Here is a 22,499-nt window from a genome sequence, read left to right as displayed (position 1 = left end):
AGTCAAGACAAACTGCTACTGTTACTAAATATTAATCCACAATAAAGATCATAGAAAAGCATTGACAAATACAAAAAGGTAGTACTGTACACATAACATTATTTTATTAAAGGAGCTATAGTCAACTTTTTCATTGTAGGGCCGACACTTTGTTTACATCCTAGTCTATAGACTAGAATGTAAACAAAGTGTCGGTCTGACAATGGCCAAAATGATTATTTTATCAATATGTTACGCTTTTTGTGGTCATTTTTGAATAGAAACACATATATGAAGCTTATTCTTTTATAATATATATTTTAGCATCCGTTTTTCAAGAAAAAGTTGACTATAGCTCCTTTAACACTGAAGTTCAGTGGGTGAATAATCTTCAAGGGCATGTTGTACGTAAGATAATTATGAAAGGAACATAACATTAAAGCAGTATGTATCTTTTAAACAACTATATAGCATATTATAATGTCCCATGACATTATAAAGTTACTGTACATGTTTAAAGACATTGTGCCGTGATTGTTTCACCTCTAGAACATAATCATGAGGTATTATGATGTTTTTATGTGACCACACCCACCTGTTCATTAAGTACGCCTGGTTTTCAGGTGGGTAGTGACCCAGATGAATTAGCCACACCCACATTATGTTGTTTTATGGTAAAAAGGGGAGGGGATGATATTATGATGTCATTATAGCCCTAACCCTAACCCCAAATGACTTTTTTTCTATTGATTACTCAAGCCATGGAGACTTGAGTTCAATATTTTTTTTTTTGTATTTGTTGCATTCCTAAGACAAACAATTGATTATCGTAAATGTACCCCCGTTGATTCCGGAGGGGGACCCAAATGCATTAGGGTCCCCATCCGGAATCAATGGAGGTACATTTATTGTAATCAAATTATTGTCTCTGAGTAATCAATAGAAAAAAGTCATTTGGGGGGTGAACTACTCCTTTAAGGCACCAAGGCACTGCCAGTCAAACTACATAGTGCTGCTTTAGTACGATGATTTAAAGGAGCAGTTCACCCCCAAAATGACTTTTTTTCTTTTGATTACTCATGCCATGGAGAGTAGAGTTCAATAATATTTTTTGGTTTTTGTCACATTGCTAAGACAAAAAATTGATTCCAGTAAATTTACCCCCATTGATTCCGGATGGGGACCCGTTTCGAAACGGGTAAATGGGGGTACATTTATTGTTATCACATTTTTGTCTTAGGAATGCGACAAAAAACTAAAAATATTATTGAACTCTAGTCTCCATGGCATGAGTAATCAATAGAAAAAAAGTCATTTTGGGGGTGAACTACTCCTTTAAGAAAAGAACAAAAGACAATGTTTAAAGGGAAACTGCACAGAATTTGAATCTGAATCCCATAGTGCTGATGCAGATCATGACATATAGCACAAGGGACTGTATGGTACAGTATGTGTTCTGTGGATTTCTACTACAAAATGTGAAAATGTAGCTAAAACCAACACGTTTGTTATCACATCAGAAATGAGGGATGTAGGTAAAAATCAAACCTCGGTTCGAAGTGGAGCGGTGAATTTGAGCAGCTGTACCCTATGTGAGTGAGTGAGTGAGTGTAAACTGTGCCTGTGAGTGAGTGGTGAGTGTGCCTGGCCTGCACAAAACAGCGCCCCTCCTTTAACTAGTGTGTTGTGTGTGGCCACTCAAGGTATTGCCAGGCTACGGACACGGCCAGCCACCCAGCCAGCCACCCACCCACATACCCACGGACATACCTGTCTATTGGGAGCGCTTTCACCGCTCCAAAAAAAACAGCAACATTTCCCTTTCAATTCTCAGTAATGATAATTCAGCATATTGTGCATAATTCATGTTCCGTTGCGCACCACAAATAGACAATGAATGTGGCTTTTAGAAAGAATGCACCATCCAGCAATCAATATTTATCTGTCACCATTTAAAGAGGTGGTGCCATAGTTGTGTACTTTTTCTGTTTTGTATGCGTCTATGGAGTTGACATTACTCTAATAGACCCCCAGGTGTGGTTATAATGTGCAGATTTGTCTTCCCTGTGTACTTTTGGTTACTTCCTGAAAGCTGAAAGACTGGGCCTCAAAAGGCCCAGTCGAAAAACACAGATTAAATGACATCATAAACTCATCCCCTCCCCTTTTACCATTCACCCAACACTGTGGGTGTGGCTAACCTCAGCTGGGTCACCAGCCAACAGACAACCAGGCATACTTAATGAACTCGTTTTAACACTTTCTGTACACTTTCTTTAAGAAAAGGCTGATGCACACCCCAAAGATTGGTTACCGCGATTGGTTACCGCGCAGGACAAAAATACATATATCAAAAGGGTTTCTCTGATAGTGAAGTCAAAGAAGTGGACCAGCACACTGTCGAACTTGCAAAAAAGTAGAAAGGTAGCTTTATTGTGACGTTTCGGTCATTTTGACCTTCATCAGAACAATTGTCTGTTCTGATGAAGGTCGAAATTACCGAAACGTCACAATAAAACGTTCTACTTTTTTGCAAGTTCGACAGTGTGCGGGTCCACTCCTGTACACTTTCTTTGAAAAAAACGTCCTCCTAGTATAATCATAATACCTGATCATCATGTTTTAGGAGGGGAAAAATCATGGCACTGCATCTTCAAATGAGGGTGTACTCACGCCATGGAGATGACCATGAAGTCCAGCCAGTTCCAGGGATCTCGTAGGAAGGTAAAGCCGTCTATACAGAAGCCTCTGGCCACGATCTTTGTTAGCGACTCGAAGGTGTAAATACCTGTGAAGGTATACCTTGAATACAGACACAATGAAACAGGTTATATGAATACCTGTGAAGGTATACCTTGAATACAGATTACAGACACAATGAAACAGGTCACACAAGTGAGGTTTGTGTACAAAGCTTTTGTTGTTGGTTGTTGGCGGACAGTAAGATTCACATGAGTACTGTACTTAGGTACTTTATTTGTTTGAAGCTTGGGACTTTCACTATACTATCTTTCAAAGACGAAATGTACGTTGGACTTAATTTCTAGGAATTTCTGTGAGCCAACCTTAAAAAGTAAATAAAAATAAAATAGTAATAACGAACCACTTAAGCTCTATTTTATGTGAAAAGTGCAGATCTACAACCTCACAATGCATCGTGATGTGACACATTTTGAGCTTTAAGATCAGCTATTGCCATTATTTAAAATGTAAGTATTTTTTTTTATTTTTTTTACTTCAGTACCTTTACTCAAGATCATAATTGACTGACAAACTGTCTCTTGTATTTCACTTGAGTAATATAATGAGTGTGTACACTTTAACTTGTGTATTGGGGTTGAGTACATTTGTCCACCACGGATTATGGGTTGTCATGAATTATTGAGAGCGATACTTACTCTACTTGTTTGGACCATTCTGGAGGGTCGCTAAAAGTCATGAATATACAGTTGGTCAAAATCGTACACATGATGATCATGCTGAAAAGCTTGAAGGGGGCAGGAGTTAAGGAGAAGTTGGCACACGTTTGTATATATATACGTAGAAGTAGCACACAATCAATAAATCACACGCACGCACGCGCACACACACACACACACACACACACACACACACACACACACACACACACACACACACACACACACACACACACACACACTTTGGCTTTAGCATCCAACAACATCATGAAAACACAATGTATTTATTTTTCCATTTGAAAGGATATGAGTGTATCAAAATCTTAATAGCTATTTTCCTGAATAAATTGAACGGTGATATGATGTACAAGGACGGCGTGGCACTGAAGCGGAATATTACTTTCCCTTTGTTGAGGACTATAAACGTCTGTGGGAAAAAAGAAGAGACACAGAGAAACAACGTTAAAGAGTTAAAGACACACAGACAGAGTCAAATGCATACTTTGTTGAGGATTAGTCTATAGAGTCAGTGGCAGAGAATCTCACAACAAAGACAAATTAAAACCATATAAACTCGTTTTGTCATACAACCGTATCCGCTCGCCGATTATCAGTGGTGGATAGTAGTTAAGTTTACAAAGAAGATTCTCAAAGAGAACACCAGCACTCACGGAACAGTCCTTTTAAGGCACTTTTTATTTTATAAGGTCGGCATGGTAAGCTGCAGAGCAGCAACAAACGGACACGTTTCGGCGTTCATCAGCGTTGCATGATGCATGATGCAACGCTGATGAAGGCTACTTTAAACGGATAGTAGTTAAGCACATTCACTAGAGGTCTAGAGCAGGGTTTCTCAAAGTGGGTCCAAGGATGCCTCAGAGTTTTCTGATTTGGAATTTATCAATATTCACGTAAGACCTGGAACGCATTATTACGCATTATTTGTTTAACTATTATTTTATGCTTTAACTAATTGACAAATAGCAGATATACGAGTGCCGCACTGCAAGCTTGTATATCTGCTATTTTTTAAATACAATTTGTGTCTTTGAATATTTTCACCCGATTCTATAAATATGTCTTCTAAATCCTTCTTCTCAGTGATTCCTTTTCATGTAAAGGACCCCCCAAATGATATGTATTTGGCCGCGGACAGCCATCTCGAAATAATAGGGATACAGAATAGGGATACATGGCTGCTCAAGTGGTTAAATGTCAAGTATAAATACGTCATTTTCAATCTGTCCTGTAATAAAAATAGATATTCTCTCAAGTTTTCCTTGTGACATAAACTGTATCTTAGGGGGGAATTTTGACATAATGACATACATTATAAGGTACTGTAAAGTACTTTGTCCTGCACTGTAATTACACTGAAACTGATCCTTTGCTGATGATTATAGACGTCTGTGGGAGAAAACATACACACAGACAAACCCATCATTTTGTCGGAAAACCGCACAGTGTCATCGTACTGATCTACAAGCTCTTTCCTGTTGAACACCAGCTTATTTCCGCCTACCGACGTGGTTCTGTGACCAAATAAGTCAGACATTATAGTCACATTTCAGCGTAAATTACAGTCAGAGCACAAGCATCATCTGTACTGTACAGTTATAGTTATAGTAATATCATCTATGGTGTCATCACCAAGATCTGCAAGCTCAACATCTGTTTGTAGATCTGCTATGTTCAGTGTTTTCCAAGTGGAGACCGGGCCCTAAATGGTTAAAGATCAAATGTAGAGAGATAGAGTGAACAGTCAGAGTGAGGGGCAAAGAGTGTGTGTGTGTGTGTGTGTGTGTGTGTGTGTGTGTGTGTGTGTGTGTGTGTGTGTGTGTGTGTGTGTGTGTGTGTGTGTGTGTGTGTGCGCACGCGCGTGCGTGCATGTGTGTGTGTGTGTATGCGTCCCTGCGTATACTCTCAGAGTTAAGGGGGTCCTTGCAAATGAAACATTTGAGAACCACTAGTGCTAGTTGAACTCCTAATGTCTCATACATAGTGTCATAGTAAATCAGTGACATATCCTGAAGAAGGAGGAGACTGATATTCAGTAATTGGGGCTTATGATCAAAATAAGAACATTATAATGGTGTGTAAAACAGTGAATCTGTTGGACCTGGGTCAAACTAAACGTAACGCAGACTATTCCAAGTGCTTGTCAGGATGGGGGGGTCCCCAGTTCAAATATGTTTTTTGTGGGGGTCACGGCCTTAAACATTTGGGAACCCTTGATGTACACAATCAGTGTAATCAGGGCCGTTTTTAGCTATAGGCGAGCTAGGCGGCAGCCTAGAGCGCCATCCTAGAGGGGGCGCCGAAATGGAGGGAGCGGACCCAAACCAGCCCCAAACCGGCCCAAAACCAGCCCAAAACCGACTAAAATCACGCCAAAACCTGCAAAAAATCGCGCGCGGGCGTGGAGAGAGGCGCATTCGAGAGAGCTTGCATAGAGCGCTGATTAGACGCGCTACGGTCCTGAGTGTAATATCACTTGTACTTGTAGACCAATAACCCATTTGGCAGGCTAGGTTTGCAAGGTTACTGACTGCACTTTGGCTATAGTAGGACAGAATAGCCTTTAGTACCTCCATGTGGGCTGCTTTGAGGTTTGCATGGACAGACAGACAGACAGACAGACAGACAGACAAACAGACAAACAGGGAAAACAGACAGACAGACAGGCGGGCAGACAGGCAAACAGCTCTTACTGGAAGAGGCCTGCAGGCTTTGCATCGATCAGGGTAAAGATGTGCTGACATAAACACAGTCTGTAGTGTAATGTAGTGTAGGGGAGGGGCCGAGTGGGGCTGGGCTGCTGCTACTGGCCTGTCTCTACCATAGAGCTAATATATATCAGAGAGCGGACCGCCCCGCCCCAGCTATTCATTACAATGCAAGTTGCTCAGTGCACCCGGAAGACTGCCGGAAGTAGAATTAGCCTAAAGATTTGAGTAAATAGCCGTGCTTGCAATGCGTCGCAGCGCGATGCGTTGTGAGCTTGTAGATCTGATATTTACAATTTAGGCATTTAGCAGACGCTTTTAATCCAAAGCGACTTACAATAAGCAGATAATACATCAATATAATAAGCAAGATAATATGTCAGTACATCAAAAACAATATAACAATGCATATAAATATCAATCTACTGTAGAGAAAAACAATAACATAGGTAGACCACGCACCTAATCAGTAAAAAAAAAAAACGTTTCTAAAACCTAAAAATGCTATCTAGCTTCATGTATGGTCATTGAGGGAAGAGGAGTGTTACAGTAGTGTTATGGGTTTAGGTGGAGTCTGAAGAGGTGAGTCTTCAGTCCATGACGGAAGCTAGGGAGTGAGTCTGTAGTTCTAAGTGCGACAGGGAGTTTATTTCACAGTTTGGGGGCCAGGGGGGCAAATTGTCTAGGACGAGTGGATCTTTGTCCTGGGGTTTTTAGCGAGGGTTCTGTCAACATCCCTGTGTTGGCTGTGTTGGGATTGTAGGGGTTGATCAGGTTTTGGAGGTATAGAGGAGCCGTACCTTTGGCTGCTTTGAAGGTCAGCATCAGTGCCATCAGCAACCTACTGTACATTTTAATCATTTGAAAACTTGTGAAATGGGACATTCTGCATAATGAGGACTTTTTAATTTACCGTATGTACATTTTGATGCCAATAATTTGGTATTTTATTTTTTACTCAAGTACATTTTGAATTCCTGACTGGGCACGGTCACACAGCACTTTTATTCGACCTATGAGGGCAGATTCTGCCAATGCATTTCAATGGGAATGTTTTTTTTATCCGCAAATGGTAGCAAACCACTCTATTCCCATTGAAACGCATGGTCATAATCCGCCCTCATAGGCAGAAAAAAACTACATTTAAAATCCGAGGCACGGTCACACAGGATTCTGCCAATGCATTTCAATGGGAATGGAATTAATGGTTTGATGGTCATGTGCAGCTTTTGGCGTGCCCAGTGGCGTCAGTTCAGCTACGGTATGGCAACATGACTGGTGTCTTGCGTGCTCGCAAGACACCAGTCATGTTGCCATACCTTAGCAACAGGCATGATATATTTTTATTTTAAGAAGAAGTACATATAATATATAATTATATATACCTATAATATAATTATAATACCTTGTTAAAGTGACCATTTTGTTAAATTTAGCATTTGTAGTTATTTTAATGTAATTTACCAACATAATAACCAGCGCAGATAGACAAAGAGACATTCATGGATTTATATTTAGAACTAACTTTTATTTTCCCCCCTGGACCCAGGGTATGGCAGCTGCATACCCCTGCCATACCCAATTGACGCCCCTGGGCGTGCCGCTCAGACCTTGGGTTTATGCTTGAAGCTGGGATGATAAGCGATATTATCGTTTATCGTGATAAAAAAACACTCACGATAATTATCGTGGATATTGAATTCATCGTGATATCGTCCTCCGTCATGCAACCCTCTATTGGTAAAGATACTTATAATATACCTACTTGATACAGTCTTTTTCTCACTCTCAATCAAATGTCTTAGCCAAAAAATAGCCGATCTACAAGCTCACAACGCGTTGCAACTAGGGATGAGGCCGAATATTCGGCACCGAAGATTTTCGGCCGAAAATGGCTAAAAATGCATTTTCGGTTTTCGGCTGGATAGCTTTTAAAACCGAATAGTTGAGCACCGAATAGTGTGAAGGACAGGGTCAGAGGTCCTCAATAGGCGGACCGCAGTCCATGTCCGGACCGCGGCACATTTCTGAGAAATCTCCGCACAGTTGTATCTGACGATCGGACTGACTGTGTGTGATGTGTGTTTGTGTGTGCGTGGGTGTGTATGTGCTGATTGTGCTCATTCGCTCAAACACATACACAGGCTCACAAGACACACCCCTACGCCAATTTGCAAGCCCACAAAGCGTCGCGGGTGCAACGTGCTGTGGGCTTGTAGATCAAAGGTTTTCCTTCCCTCCGAGTCTCCGACGCAGTCTGCTCTCCATGCTGCTCCCCCCCCTCCCCTCTCCTCTCCTCTCCACACACTCATGCCGCTCGCTGCCTTAAAAAAGTTGCTAAAACCTCTTGGAAACCATTGCTCCCACTGGATTAATAACTTAGAGATCTTCTACCTTTGGCTGTTCAATTGGAGAGGACAACAGCAACACATTAATATCCACGATGTAAGGCTCCAACTGCTTGCATTAGACGAGAAATGGTCGCGAAACTCGCGATGCGTGATCATGCGTCTTTAACAATGTGATGTGTCGTCGCATATTATTGCCAGCTATCCTAGGCTGTGTTAGGTTAATAACTATGACTCGTTGACCCTGATTTGACTGGTCATTTGACATAGTCAATCAGCACAGTCAGTCTGGCTTGTGCAGTACGTGTGTCAACTAACTGAATGTCAAGTAATCCTCTCCCCCTCACGCTAAGTTCCACTTTATTTTCCATTCTGAACGACAAGCCTAATATTGCATTTATGCTCTTTAGTTTCCAATAATTAAACTATAAGCCAGTGTTTTGCATGCATAAATAATTATCCATTCATCCATCCATCCATCTTCAACCGCTTATCCAGCATCAGGTAGCAGGGGTAACAGTTCCAACTGAGATTTCCAAAGTTCCAAATAATAATAATAATAATTAAAATAAACAATTCTAATGATTATAATAAACATACATACATACAGTACATACTGTATAAATGTATCCGCCTTATTTCGCCTTCGCCTTTTTTTCGGACCTGGACCTGTTTCAAAAAAATATTTCTGGACCTTCAAGATTTGTATTTGAGGACCCCTGGGCCCTAGATCATTTTGCAACATACAGTATGTGCATTTGTTGTTGAAGGCCTGGCTGTTACAGCCCTTGTGTTTACAATAATATTTTGTTGTAGGCCTAGATCATTCTGCAGTTTTAAGCACCTTGTTCTGATGCACTTTTATCTCTGTAGGATACTACAGAAATAGTTGCACTATTTTGACTTTGTTTTATGCTAACATTGCAAAGAGAAAATATTTTATTTTGTTATGTGTGCATTCAAAAGTGAGAAATAAATGTTTTATGGAACCATATGGTGATTATTATTTAAGTTAGGGTTTGCCATAATCAGGTAGCTTTACAACAAAGGTACAGCTATGGTACAAACATTTATTATACAAAATAAATTATATACATGTATTATTCGGCTATTCGGTATTCGGTATTCGGTGGAATGTTTCCAGTATTCGGTATTCGGTTTCGGCCAAGAATTTTGCTTTCGGCCCATCCCTAGTTGCAACGCGTTGTGAGCTTGTAGATCTGCTATTTTTTGGCAAATCATGTTCCGTCCCAGGATAATGAATTTTGATTATCGCGATAATATCGTAAATCGCGATTTATTTTGTCACAATAATCGTGATATGACATTTTCATATCGTCCCATCCCTACTTGAAGCAGATAAATTCTCCAAGTAGATGCTGCTTTCCCCCCTCTGTCCAATCAGGTGAGTCGAATGCGGAACGTCCCAGGACTCAGGAAGTGACAGCTGGTGTGGTTGTAGCTACAGTATGTGTGTTGTGTAGCTACGGGCAATGTGTCATGATGACCATAACTAACACATCTGCATAAACCACTAGAGGGCCATGTTACAGATCAGAGCTGAATTAATTATTGAATGCTTTAACTATTGAAAAATAGCAGATCTACAAGCTGCGAGCTTGTAGATCTGCTATTTTTGAAAAATCGTGAAAATTTGAATTTTGACCCGATTCTATAAGTGTCTTTTGAATCCTTCTGAGTTTTTTTGAAAAACCCATGTTTCAATGTCAGCAATCTGGCTATAGCCATCGTCAAAGAAAAGGTCCTTTTCACTTAACTGGAGCTCAGTTAGTCTGTTCTTGAGAGACTACTGTCAGTGGTTCTCAAACCTTTTCATGTGAAGGACCCTCAAAATGATAACAAAGTGATATCACTATCACATCACCTGTATGTTAGCATTGTCATGTCAGTGTCTTTTAGTCTAAACTCACCCATTTCTTCTTTATTTGTTGAGGCCTAGAGCCGGGCCACACTGAATGTATGTGTGTAGGGCTATCACAATTATGACATTTTACCTGACGATTAATTTTCACTCAAATAATTGCGATTAATGATTTAATTGTGTTTTTGTCATTGACAGTTACATTTCCGTTTAGCTTCTAGGCTTTGGAGTTGCACATGGCAGATATGACACATAACCTAAATGTACAAAGAAATTACTGACATATTTGACAACTTTACACTTAAAAAATAACATTGATAGTGGAAATAGCTGATCTAAAAGCTCACAGAACTTGTAGATCTGCTACCGTATTTCCCCCCTTTTTTTTTACTTTAAAAAATATATATGAACTTTTTTCAACATGGAAACGATTATGAAAAATAATCGCGATTATGTCAAATAATCGCGATTAGACGATTATGTAATAATTGTGACAGCCCTATGTGTGTGTGTTATGTGTATGTTAATAATAATTCAATACAAAGGAAGAATGATCACAAGGTCACAACGCAATGTTGTGACCTTGTTGTCTCAATGTTTGAGTTATACTGTATGTACATCTTTAAATTATATTCTGGAAATTCGAATAAAAATACATATACGGTACATATAGTTTGACAGTTTTCACTCCTAATGACAATACCAAAATAGGAACATCAAGTTCAAAGTGACTGATCTGCAGACAGGGATGGGACAGGAAAGGGGGAAAAAAGCATAAATGATGCTTTTGTTTTGCAGAACACACCCACACACACACACACACACACACACACACACACACACACACACACACACACACACACACACACACACACACACACACACACACACACACACACACACACACACACACACACACACACACACACACACACGCGCGCACACAGAGGGAAACACTGAGGGGAACAGGGAGGAGGAGAAACAAGCAGAAGTCCTGGGAGACGTGAGGTGTCCTGAAATCTAATTAGATTAAAAATAGTGTCCGCAGTCTGGGGGCGAACGACATGCATCCTCTGCATCACAACTCTCTCTGTCTGTCTCTCTCTCTCTCTCTCTCTCTCTCTCTCTCTCTCTCTCTCTCTCTCTCTCTCTCAGTCACAGTGGTATCCCTCCTTGATCGATGCCGTGATGAGAGCCAGTATTTCTCTAACATTTTCATGTCAAGGACCCCCTAAGGACCCCCAGCGTTGGGGATGTCCCTGGAACCCTCAAGGACCCCAGAGACCCCACGTGGTCTGGAGATGTCATTGCACTATTAACTAACTCCCACACACGCACGCACGCACGCACGCACGCACGCACGCATAGTGTATTGCAGATGCCCAACCATCCTGGCTCTATTGTGATTGTAAATAGCTCTATATTGTGATAGTCATCATAGCTATAGAGTGTTTGTTCAGTAACAGTGTTAAATAGCTCTATATTGTGACAGTAATCATTGCTTTAGAGTGTTTGTTCAGTAACAGTGTTAAATAGCTCTATATTGTGACAGTAATCATTGCTTTAGAGTGTTTGTTCAGTAACAGTGTTAAATAGCTCTATATTGTAGTAATCATTGCTATAGAGTGTTTCTTCAGTAACAGTGTTAATTATATTGTGATAGTAATCATTGCTATAGAGTGTCTGTTCAGTAACAGTGTTAACTAGAAATACTGTTCGTTCGAAACAGTGTGGGCTCGCTTCCAACCAAAAAAATAATAGTAAAAAGTGTCAAGGTCCCAGGCAATGCTCTCTTTCATTTTACTGACGTAAAATGGTAATGGAAATACAATGTAGACAAGCAGTGTTATTACATGAACTTAACGTTATGGACAATTAAATCAAAATAAAATTAAAACATAATGTGGACGGTACCTTATGGTACTTTACCTTACTGTACTGTACTGTACTGTACTGTACTGTATCATACCTTACTGTACCATACCGTATTGTACCGTACCGTATTGTACCGTACCTTACTGTACTTTACCTTACGGTACTTTACTGTACTGTACCTTACTGTCCCGTACTGTACATTACTGTACTTTACTGAAACGTTCTGTACCTTACTGTACTGTATTGTACTGCACCTTACTGTAATGTACTGTACCTTACTGTACTTTACTGTACACTACTGTATCTTGCTGTACCTTACTGTGCTGTACGTTACTGTACTTTACTGTACACTACTGTACTGTACTGTACCTTACAGTACTGTACTTTACTGTACTCTGCTGTACCTTACTGTACTTTACTGTACTCTACTGTAACTTACTGTACCTTACTGTACTGTACTTTACTCTACTCTACTGTACTGTACCTTACTGTACTTTACTGTACTCTACTGTAACTTACTGTACCTTACTGTACTGTACTTTACTCTACTCTACTGTACTGTACCTTACTGTACTTTACTGTACTCTACTGTACCTTACTGTACTGTACCTTACTGTACTGTACTTTACTGTACTCTACTGTACCTTACTGTACTATACTGTACTGTACTCTACTGTGCCGTACTGTAACTTACTGTACTGTACTCTACTGTACCTTACTATACTGTACTTTACTGTACTCTACTGTACCTTACTGTACTCTCATAGGCGATTTTAAGGGGTGTCCTAGGGTGCACGTGCACCCCCTGGCCGCCAGGCGGCCATTTTGATTCTTTTTTTTTTTTTGTAATGTAACTTTATTTTATAATTATTAAATAAAACAGTGATCGTGATTTGTAAAATGTGCGCAAAAAGAGAGGTGGAGGGGCAAGTATAGTAGTTCACTCGACACTGACAGTAATGCTAATGAACGTGAACCAGAGGAGGTGGACGGAGCTTGCAGCAGCAGTGATCCAGCCACCGACATCACTGTGGAAGGCTCGCCGTTGCCGGAGACCGAGGCCCCGGTTCCTCCACAGCAAGCAAGCCCCACTCCAGACTCAACTGTTGTTACCCCAGGCCCAGACCCAGAGGAGCCAAATGAAGCCAACTTTGTTCATGAAAGAGACCCTTGCCATGGCCCGGATAAAGCCAAGCAGTTTTTGGCTTTGGGTCCATATCAGCCAGAAGATGTAGAATGTCCATTAAAGGCCGCTGGCGAAAAACAACGCAAATTCAGAAAGGAGTGGTTTAAAGATTTTGCCTGGCTGGAGTATAGCGTGCGCCATGACCGGGCGTTCTGCTTTCCATGTCGGGCCTTTGGTTCTGAGAACGCCGAGCAAGCTTTCAGGAGGACAGGTACATAAAGACACATCTCTGTTTACACAATGCTGTTGTACTCCCTCCAAGTGCATTCTATTATGTTCCCTTTTTTCAACTGTTTCGTTATATTGAAGAGAATGTGCGCAAAAAAAAGAAATGGAGGACACGACACTGTTTGAAAAGAAACTTGCTTTTTTTCAAGAGAAGGGAATGCATAATTCTGATTCATTTGGTACATTAAAACACGTCTACACACTGTACCTCACCATACCAGTTACGAGTGCTTCAGCTGAGCGCAGTTTCTCTACTTTGAGACAACTAAAAACGTATTTACGGACAACCATGACTGATAAAAGAGTGTCAGATATAGGCATTTTACAGATTGAGAAAATACACGAAATTAAAGTGCAGAAAATAATTGAAAGGTTTGCAAGTGCAAAACCCGGAGGCTGCAGTTCATTGTGTAATAAGGATGTGTCTACTATTTGTTTTTGTGAAATGCTTATTTGACACTGTAAATGACTGCTTGATTGCTTGATGAATGATGATTAACTTGATGTTTGGCTTTATATGTCCTGGCTGTGCTGCCTCTGTCTGCAAAATAAGTAAATAAATCCTATAGATAGACATATGGTGTCTAGAAAAAGAAGAACCTGTTTTACACTTTTTTTTGTTTATATTGTGTTACATTTGGGTACAAAATTAACTGCAGAAATCCGCTAAAACAACATTACAAAACCGCTAATATCCGCAATTTTTCCGCAAAACGTCGTGCACGCGCGCTGCGCGCGCGTGCATGAGGTAATAGAGGTCGTGCACCCCCTGCTGGAAGAGGCTAGAATCGCCTATGTGTACTCTACTGTACTTTACTGTACTCTACTGTACCTTACTGTACTGTATTGTACTTTACTGTACCTTACTGTACTGTACTTTACTGTACACTACTGTATCTTGCTGTACCTTACTGTGCTGTACGTTACTGTACTTTACTGTACACTACTGTACTGTACTGTACCTTACAGTACTGTACTTTACTGTACTCTGCTGTACCTTACTGTACTTTACTGTACTCTACTGTAACTTACTGTACCTTACTGTACTGTACTTTACTCCACTCTACTGTACTGTACCTTACTGTACTTTACTGTACTCTACTGTACCTTACTGTACTGTACCTTACTGTACTGTACTTTACTGTACTCTACTGTACCTTACTGTACTATACTGTACTGTACTCTACTGTGCCGTACTGTACCTTACTGTACTGTACTCTACTGTACCTTACTATACTGTACTTTACTGTACTCTACTGTACCTTACTGTACTCTACTGTACTTTACTGTACTCTACTGTACCTTACTGTACTGTATTGTACTTTACTGTACCTTACTGTACTGTACTCTACTGTACCTTTCTGTACCTTACTGTACTTTACTGTACTCTACTGAACCTTACTGTACTTTTACTGTACTCTACTGAACCTTACTGTACTGTACATATTCTATGTGTTCTAGATCTACATTTTTGATTCTGTGTTTGGGAACCAGCAACTGTCAAATGGACTCCAACTGTAGTGGAGTATATTGAGTGCATATACTGTAGGCTAACAATCCCAGATCACATCTGTCCTCCACTATGTCTATAACCAAGGCGTTCTTCTATGTGGCCACTCCAGACTGAGGAGTGGAGCATGGCTTTTATTGTGTTTGTGGATCTGACTTGGAAATGCATTGGTTTTGATATCTCCCTGACAACCAACAACAACCACTAATATGGCTGACTGTCCCTGCGGGCTCTAGGATATATGGCTATGGGATTTACATCCCATCGCCCGGACTTGATTCTTGATCACAGCTGTGTAATCAGTAGAGTGGAGAGGGACATTTATTTATAGTTTTAACTATAACTATAGTTTTATACATCACACAGCTTAGATATTTGGATCAAATCAGAGAGCAGACCTGTGTGAACGCATTGATATAAATAGCATATCTGAAGTGTGAATATTGCAGCCACAGCGCCTTAATATAAACATGGGTCCCTTTCCTCTGTCTCACGCTGTCCCCACTCACTAAACCCATTGGAAATGCATTGGGTGCTTAAAGTTAAACATTTTTATTTTTTTATAATTATACTACAAAACATTTCAAAAAGAAAAATACACGCACACTTGTCCTCAGTAAGCTGAACACATACAAATTTGAATGGTGTTGAAAGGTGTAAGCGTTTAGGAGATGAATCGCGCCAAAGTTTTGAGGATACTGACTAGTATAGAAACAAATAAATAATGAAGATAACATACGTGTGCTCGCCTTCCAGGCGAGCCCACAATTATATTGTGATAGTAATCATTGCTATGGAGTGTTTGTTCAAATTGTTCAAACTCCTACAAATGTCATCAAAACGGAACACAAAGATCATATTACCTTTTGTGTTTTGTGTGATAATTTGTCTGTATAACATATTTTCTGTTTACTAAAAAAGCTGCAGAGGTGGGGACACTGAACAAAAGCTGTTCAGTTGTTGCAAACTGTGTTCAGGCAGGGTTTCAATCAGCTTTGCCCCGAGAGTAAAGAAATCTGCCGAGTGCCTCCAACATGGGCACAGGGTGGCACCACCGTGACAGTGGGTGGTGGCACCCCCGTGACAGTGGGTGAGCCCACAGTGACAGCCTGGCTGCAGATAGGAGGAGGCACCTATAGGAGACTCAACACGGGCACCCTGTCATGGTAGGACAGAGGGGGATGCAGGAACATGCTGGGCCCCTGATTCAGCCCGGGAAAAAGAGTTGGAGAGGCCCTCATTGCGCGCTATAGAGAGAGATCTCTCTCTATAGCACTGCTGCTACTCAAAGATTTGCCATTTCAGATCATGACAAGTGACACGCCAGTGGGCCAATTACTGTACATGAGTTATATTTCGTCGTTGTCGAGTGGAAACCTTGTATGTCCAAAACCGTATTTATCATTTTAAAAATGATTTAAACTAGTGAAAACAGCCGATCTACAAGCACACAACGCCTCGCACCACGAGGCGTTGTGTGCTTGTAGATCTGCTGTTTTCACTACTTTTGTGCTACGGCCTTGTATGATGAAGCAGGGCTTTGCTTTGCGAAAAAATGTAAAATTTGAAACTTGGAGATACAAGGTTTCTGCCCGACAGTGACAATTTACTTTGTTGGCCGCCCAGCCCCCAAAATGGAACGAAGGCCGACATTTTATTTTGATTTTTTTCCTAATGGCCGGCCTGGACCGGCCTGCGCGGAATGAACCGACCGTTGGAGAATTGTCCCGCTTTTCCCAATGGCCAGCACGTCCCTGGGGGGATGCGACCCTGTCATGGTAGGACACAGGGGGATGCGACCCTGTCATGGTAGGACAGAGGGGGATGCCACCCTGTAATGGTAGGACACAGGGGGATGATGCCACCTTGCCTCTGCCTCCTGAAGCGTACTGCTCAGGACGGCCAGCATATCGCCAGCCTCCCTGTCTTTATCATTATTTTAGAAACATTTTAACACCTAAACCCTACATGATTGACATGGAGTCCCTCAGAGCTCCATACTAGTGGCCTTTTCAGTTTTTTCCTGTTATTGCGGGGAGAAACCTTTCGCTGAAAATAGGTGGTCTTACGTGGCGCGTCGCGAGCTTGTCGATCTTCTATTTTCTGCAATGGCTTTCCCTGCGATAAGGAAGGATGCTGCGCTTTATAAGCGGTTAAACTCTAGGACAACCACGTAGGATATATATGCTACAACTTGCCTTTGATGTTTTCCAGAAATCACTGCTGGATATAAAATTAGTTTTAAATGCTGATAAGACCAAATTTATGTTGTTCACAAAGGGAAGAGCTTTTAATGAAAATGATCCTCACCTTTGCACCACTAATGGCACCCCTATTGAACGAGTCCCCCACTACAAATATCTAGGGATTTGGTTGGACGATAATGTAGTGAATACAATGAATATATGGTCCCTATAATGTAGCGAATACTATGAATAAATGGCCACTATAATGTAGTGAATACTATGAATATATGGTCACTATAATGTAGTGAATACTATGAATATATGGTCACTATAATGTAGTGAATACTATGAATATATATGGTCACTATAATGTAGTGAATACTATGAATATATATGGTCACTATAATGTAGTGAATACTATGAATATATGGTCACTATAATGTAGTGAATACTATGAATATATATGGTCACTATATCGTAGCCTATAGTGAACAATATGCATATATGGTCACTATAATGTAGTGAATACCATGAATATATGGTCACTATAATGTAGTGTATGAATACTATGAATGTATGGTCACTATAATGTAGTGAATACCATGAATATATGGTCACTATAATGTAGTGTATGAATACTATGAATGTATGGTCACTATAATGTAGTGTATGAATACTATGAATATATGGTCACTATAATGTAGTGAAAACTATGAATAAATGGTCACTATAATGTAGTGAACACTATGAATATATGGTCACTATAATGTAGTGAATACTATGAATATATTGTCACTATAATGTAGTGAATACTATGAATATATTGTGACTATAATGTAGTGAATACAATGAATATATGGTCACTATAATGTAGTGAATACAATGAATATATGGTCCCTATAATGTAGTGAATACAATGAATATATGGACACTATAATGTAGTGAGCTCTATGCAGCACGAGGAGCGTCCCAGACGGTGCAGACGCAGCGTCTTCCTCTGCTCTCACAGAACCACTGATCTGCTGCAAAGCCGCTGTTGAAATGAGAGTTCCTTCCTACAGTACAGTACGGAGGAACTCTCTCTGTAGAGAAAACAGGAAACGGGCTCATATGCACGAGTCAGGCTGCCCACAGCAGCTGCAGGGAGCAGCCTGTGTGTGTGTGCGTGCGTGCGTGCGTGCGTGCGTGCGTGCGTGCGTGCGTGCGTGCGTGCGTGCGTGCGTGCGTGTGTGTGTGTGTGTGTGTGCGAGCGTGTGTGTGCGTGCGTGCGTGCGTGTGCGCGAGAGAGAGAGGGAGAGAGAGAGGGGGGCATGCAGGGATACAGGACAGCAGTATAAGAGAGAGAGAGAGAGAGAGAGCTAAAGAGCGAGAAAGAAAAGAATATGGAGAGAAAGCGGAAGGGGGAGCAAGAGAGGGGGGGGGGGGGGGAGAGAGAGAGAGAGAGAGAGAGAGAGAGAGAGAGAGAGAGTTTAATGCAGAAGAGGAAAGCTCCAGAGCTGCAGAGGGGAGAGAGCCAAACCTGAGAGTAGATGAGCAGACAGAGGGGAGGGAGGGGTAGGCATGCAGCAGAGAGAGAGAGAGAGAGAGAGAGAGAGAGACTCACTCACTCACACAGGGGGAAGGATGGGGGGAGTATTAGACCACTGCATGGTTCACAAACACCCACAGTCATGTGATCCACGGATCCCAGTCAGAAAGGAGAAGGACTGTGTTAGAAAATGATTCAAAATCAGCCCCCCCCTCACCCCCGCCCACCACCACCTACTCCCCCTATCATATTGTGATCAATTCACTTTGATTGTGACTGGTGTGTAATTTTGTGTAAACAACACACCTGTGCATTTCTGCGTAATCAACACTAGAGGGCAATGCAAGCCAGACTAGAGTGTTTGCTCATTTTGTGTATGCGTGCGTGTTTGCGTGCGCACGGGAGCTACTACGCTGGAACAGGTTGGGAAGTCCCGGAATAGACGGGCTGTGATTGGCCAGTAGTGACTTTGAGTTTCAGTTGGGGCAAAAGCAGCCCCCATCCCAACAATTATTGACTATTCTGTCCCTATTGGGATGCAATTCAGTGAACTTCGCAGCGCTCGGCCCGGCGACTTGCTCGCTTTAGCTCCCTGGGCGAGGCCTTACATGGCTCAAATTCGCTTGAGACTGCGCGCCTCCATTGCGGTCTAAACTCTGACTTCGATAACAATAAGCTTTTCGTATCTATGCTATCTATGCTTTTCAAGGATGGAGTGATCACGTGGCCATAGTTGGCCTACTGCGTCCGTTAACATTGGCCTGGAGCTAACCATTAGCGTGGGACCGTTTGCGCCACACGCGCGTTTGATGGTGTAAATATTATGATGGCCCATCGGCTGGGACACGTATCCACGCCACAGACACTTCAAACCGGGTCAAAATCCGACGTAATGACGCTGCGTTATTTATTTTAGTGTGTATTGAAACCAACGGCTAGCATAGGCGATTTTACAAAGAGGAGGCCTGAGCTAGCGGTGACGTCATGAACCAATCCTTACTTTACACGGTCACTCGATACCATCGTACAAGGTAGGCAAGACCATTTATTCAGCAAAAAATATCCAATAAATTGCTAAAAAATTGCAGATCGACTTAAAAGTTGATCAGCAGAGAGTCTCCTAGTTAGAATGTCGTTTTAAAAGTCGACCCGCAGGCAAGAAGTTAAGGAAAAGTCATGAAAGGGCACATTTCTGAGCAAACCCATTCCACCTCAAAATCCCCAAATCAGGCTCAGTCATGCGAGTGTGTTAAAGGGCTCCGCGTTCGGAGATGTTCCCTGAATTTTGTTCACGCATGCTTGCTATGCAAAATCAGGGAACTTTAAGCAAAACCCCCCATAGGGATACAACAGTAGTACAATAAGAGGAAATTCCCTCTTTTACATTAAGAGATGGAGGCGTGACCAATTGCCATTTTGCTGTTATGAGTGTGGTATTTTGCACACTACAGGAAGGCGCAAAAGGCCCTGAATAAGTCATGGGCGTGTTTGGGCATTAATTTAATCAAACAAATCAGCATTTCGGCTGTCATATTCCCTTTAAAAGCCTTAAGAGCTTCTCTAAAGGACAAATGACAACAACAACAAACATCTCTCCGCCTCTCCACACAATGGAAGGACAACAATGAAAACCTTCGCACAGAATATTGAACCGATTACAATACTTTCACATCCTCTATACGCAGTAACGTGTTGGCATGTTTATCAAACAGGGTTTTGTGGAAAGGCATTGAAAGATTATAGGGAAATCACAATGATTCAAGTGTTGTGTAATGTCCCAACATTACGCGGGTCCATTTGGTTTCATTTTATGCTCTCAGGAGTTAAAGATCTAACAAGAGTCCATTTGGTTACCAACTCTCCGTCATTTAGCTGGACCACCAGGAACCCCCTCAAAGATCCCTGGAGGTCTGCGGACCACTGGTGAATGGATGAAACTGGAGTGTTGTTTTTGTTTTTGTCACGGCTGGTAGGAAGGTAGGTTTCCCAAGTAATATGGGGATCTTTTTTTATTTAAAAAATCGGTTCAGAATTGACCGAGATATGCCAAGAGTGGACAAGTGGTCAAAATGGATTTGTAGAGCATACGGGGAAATCGCGCTCTTTCGAACGACCATCATTTCGACTGGAGGGTTAGCGACTCACAGAGGTTAGGGTTAGGGTGAGGGTTAGAGTCAGGTGTCGAAAAGAGGGTTAGGGTTAGGCATGTAGTAACAGCGACATGCTCCCGAGCATACAGGAGGTACGGATCCATTTGAAGCCACATCTCGGTCAATTCTAAGGCGATTTTTCCCATACTCATTTGGATGCCAACTTTCCTTTCCAGTACTAGCCGTGACTGTATTGTGTACAAAAGATTAGCCTGATTTCAGACTCAGCTGACGCTTTAGTCTGACACTGTGCCCCGTATGAACGATTTACGGGGGAGGGACTTTTGTGCGAGCGTGCGCACGGCGCGTGTGCGAGTGATCGCGACGCACTGTGATCGCGACGCACCGTGATCGCGACGCATCATGATCGCGACGCATCATGATAGTGACGCACGGTCGCGGCGTGTGTGTGTGTGTGTGTGCGTGTGTCTGTGCCAGTGACTGCTTCCACACAGAACTGCGAACATATCATGTAATCAACATTAACAGCTAGGTGAAAGCCTGCCTGGTGTGTGTGAACTTTGTTTGAATTATTTCTACTGCTGCAGGGATTGAATATTTGTTAGACCCACCTCCACCCCCTGAGCTCATTGGAAAACCGCAATTTTTGGGTTGCTAAACTGCCGATTCATTTACTCAGCTCCAGACCAGAGAAACGGTCCACTCTGAGAGTGGGCAGGGTCTATGGGCTGGAACCAGGCTATACAAAAGATAGCAAGTGAAAACAAAACATCGGCCTGATGGTCACAAGCATCCATGGATAAGAAAGCCCCACTAAGTCGCGTATTAGCTTGATCTCGCTTGATCAGTCACGGCTAGTACAGAACAAGAATGTACACTTACCAAGGAATAATTATGTGGAAATAAAAAAATAAAAAAACAGGATTGACCGAGATGTGGCTGAATCAATCTGCTGTGTCCTTATACAACCAGATGGACCCGCGTTGGGAAGCCACTGACGAGGCGCGCTTTGTGGCCAAATAAACATTTCTGTTTGCGCCCAGATGTGGTCTAACCACCTCCAAACGGTATGCCTTATTTCTTTTTTAAGTCAAGGTTCATAATAGCATGTCACTGCATTGCGCCATTTAATTAACATATGAACACTCCGCCATGAGTTAAATATGCTGGCGACTCTTAAACCACAAGTGTTTGCGTTCAGTGCCACTTGCCTTCTGATTGGTCCATGACTGGCCAACCAGAAAAGTCCTTCTCTTTTGCTACCAGGGGTGGAGTTATACAGTGGGACAAAGTTTCTTTCATTCACATAAATGTATATTTATTTTTATTTTATTTTTTGCTTTGTCATGATAAATAGGAACATTTTGGAAGACAATGGAGTGAATACACAGTGAAATTTTGTTGAAATGATGAAAAGAAATCGCTATGTGGATTACTAGCCTTGCATAGACATGGTGCGGTGATGCGCGGTATGGCCGCGGCGCGGTACGGCCCAGCGCGGTCATAGAGATTTTGATAATT

At 41.7% G+C, this 22,499-nt stretch overlaps 1 protein-coding gene across 3 annotated transcripts in view; it reads right to left on the bottom strand.

The window, feature by feature from the left end:
* Positions 1-22,499, bottom strand: part of LOC308287747 (sodium channel protein type 8 subunit alpha-like) — a gene marked incomplete at both ends in the record, with an annotated part of 112,341 nt that overhangs the window by 76,969 nt on the left and 12,873 nt on the right. For all 3 annotated transcript variants that reach the window (XM_080728997.1, XM_080728998.1, XM_080728999.1), the window contains 3 exons: positions 2,653-2,781; positions 3,378-3,466; positions 3,706-3,825. In XM_080728997.1, coding sequence (XP_080585123.1) covers positions 2,653-2,781; positions 3,378-3,466; positions 3,706-3,825 — 338 coding nt within the window. The remainder of the gene's footprint in view (positions 1-2,652; positions 2,782-3,377; positions 3,467-3,705; positions 3,826-22,499) is intronic.

This window comes from Nannobrachium achirus (assembly GCF_963921795.1).
Source record: "Nannobrachium achirus genome assembly, chromosome: 6".
Lineage (NCBI taxonomy): Eukaryota > Metazoa > Chordata > Actinopteri > Myctophiformes > Myctophidae > Nannobrachium > Nannobrachium achirus.
The sequence above is the reverse complement of the archived record's forward strand: the minus strand, read 5'-3'. Positions and strand labels throughout refer to the sequence as shown.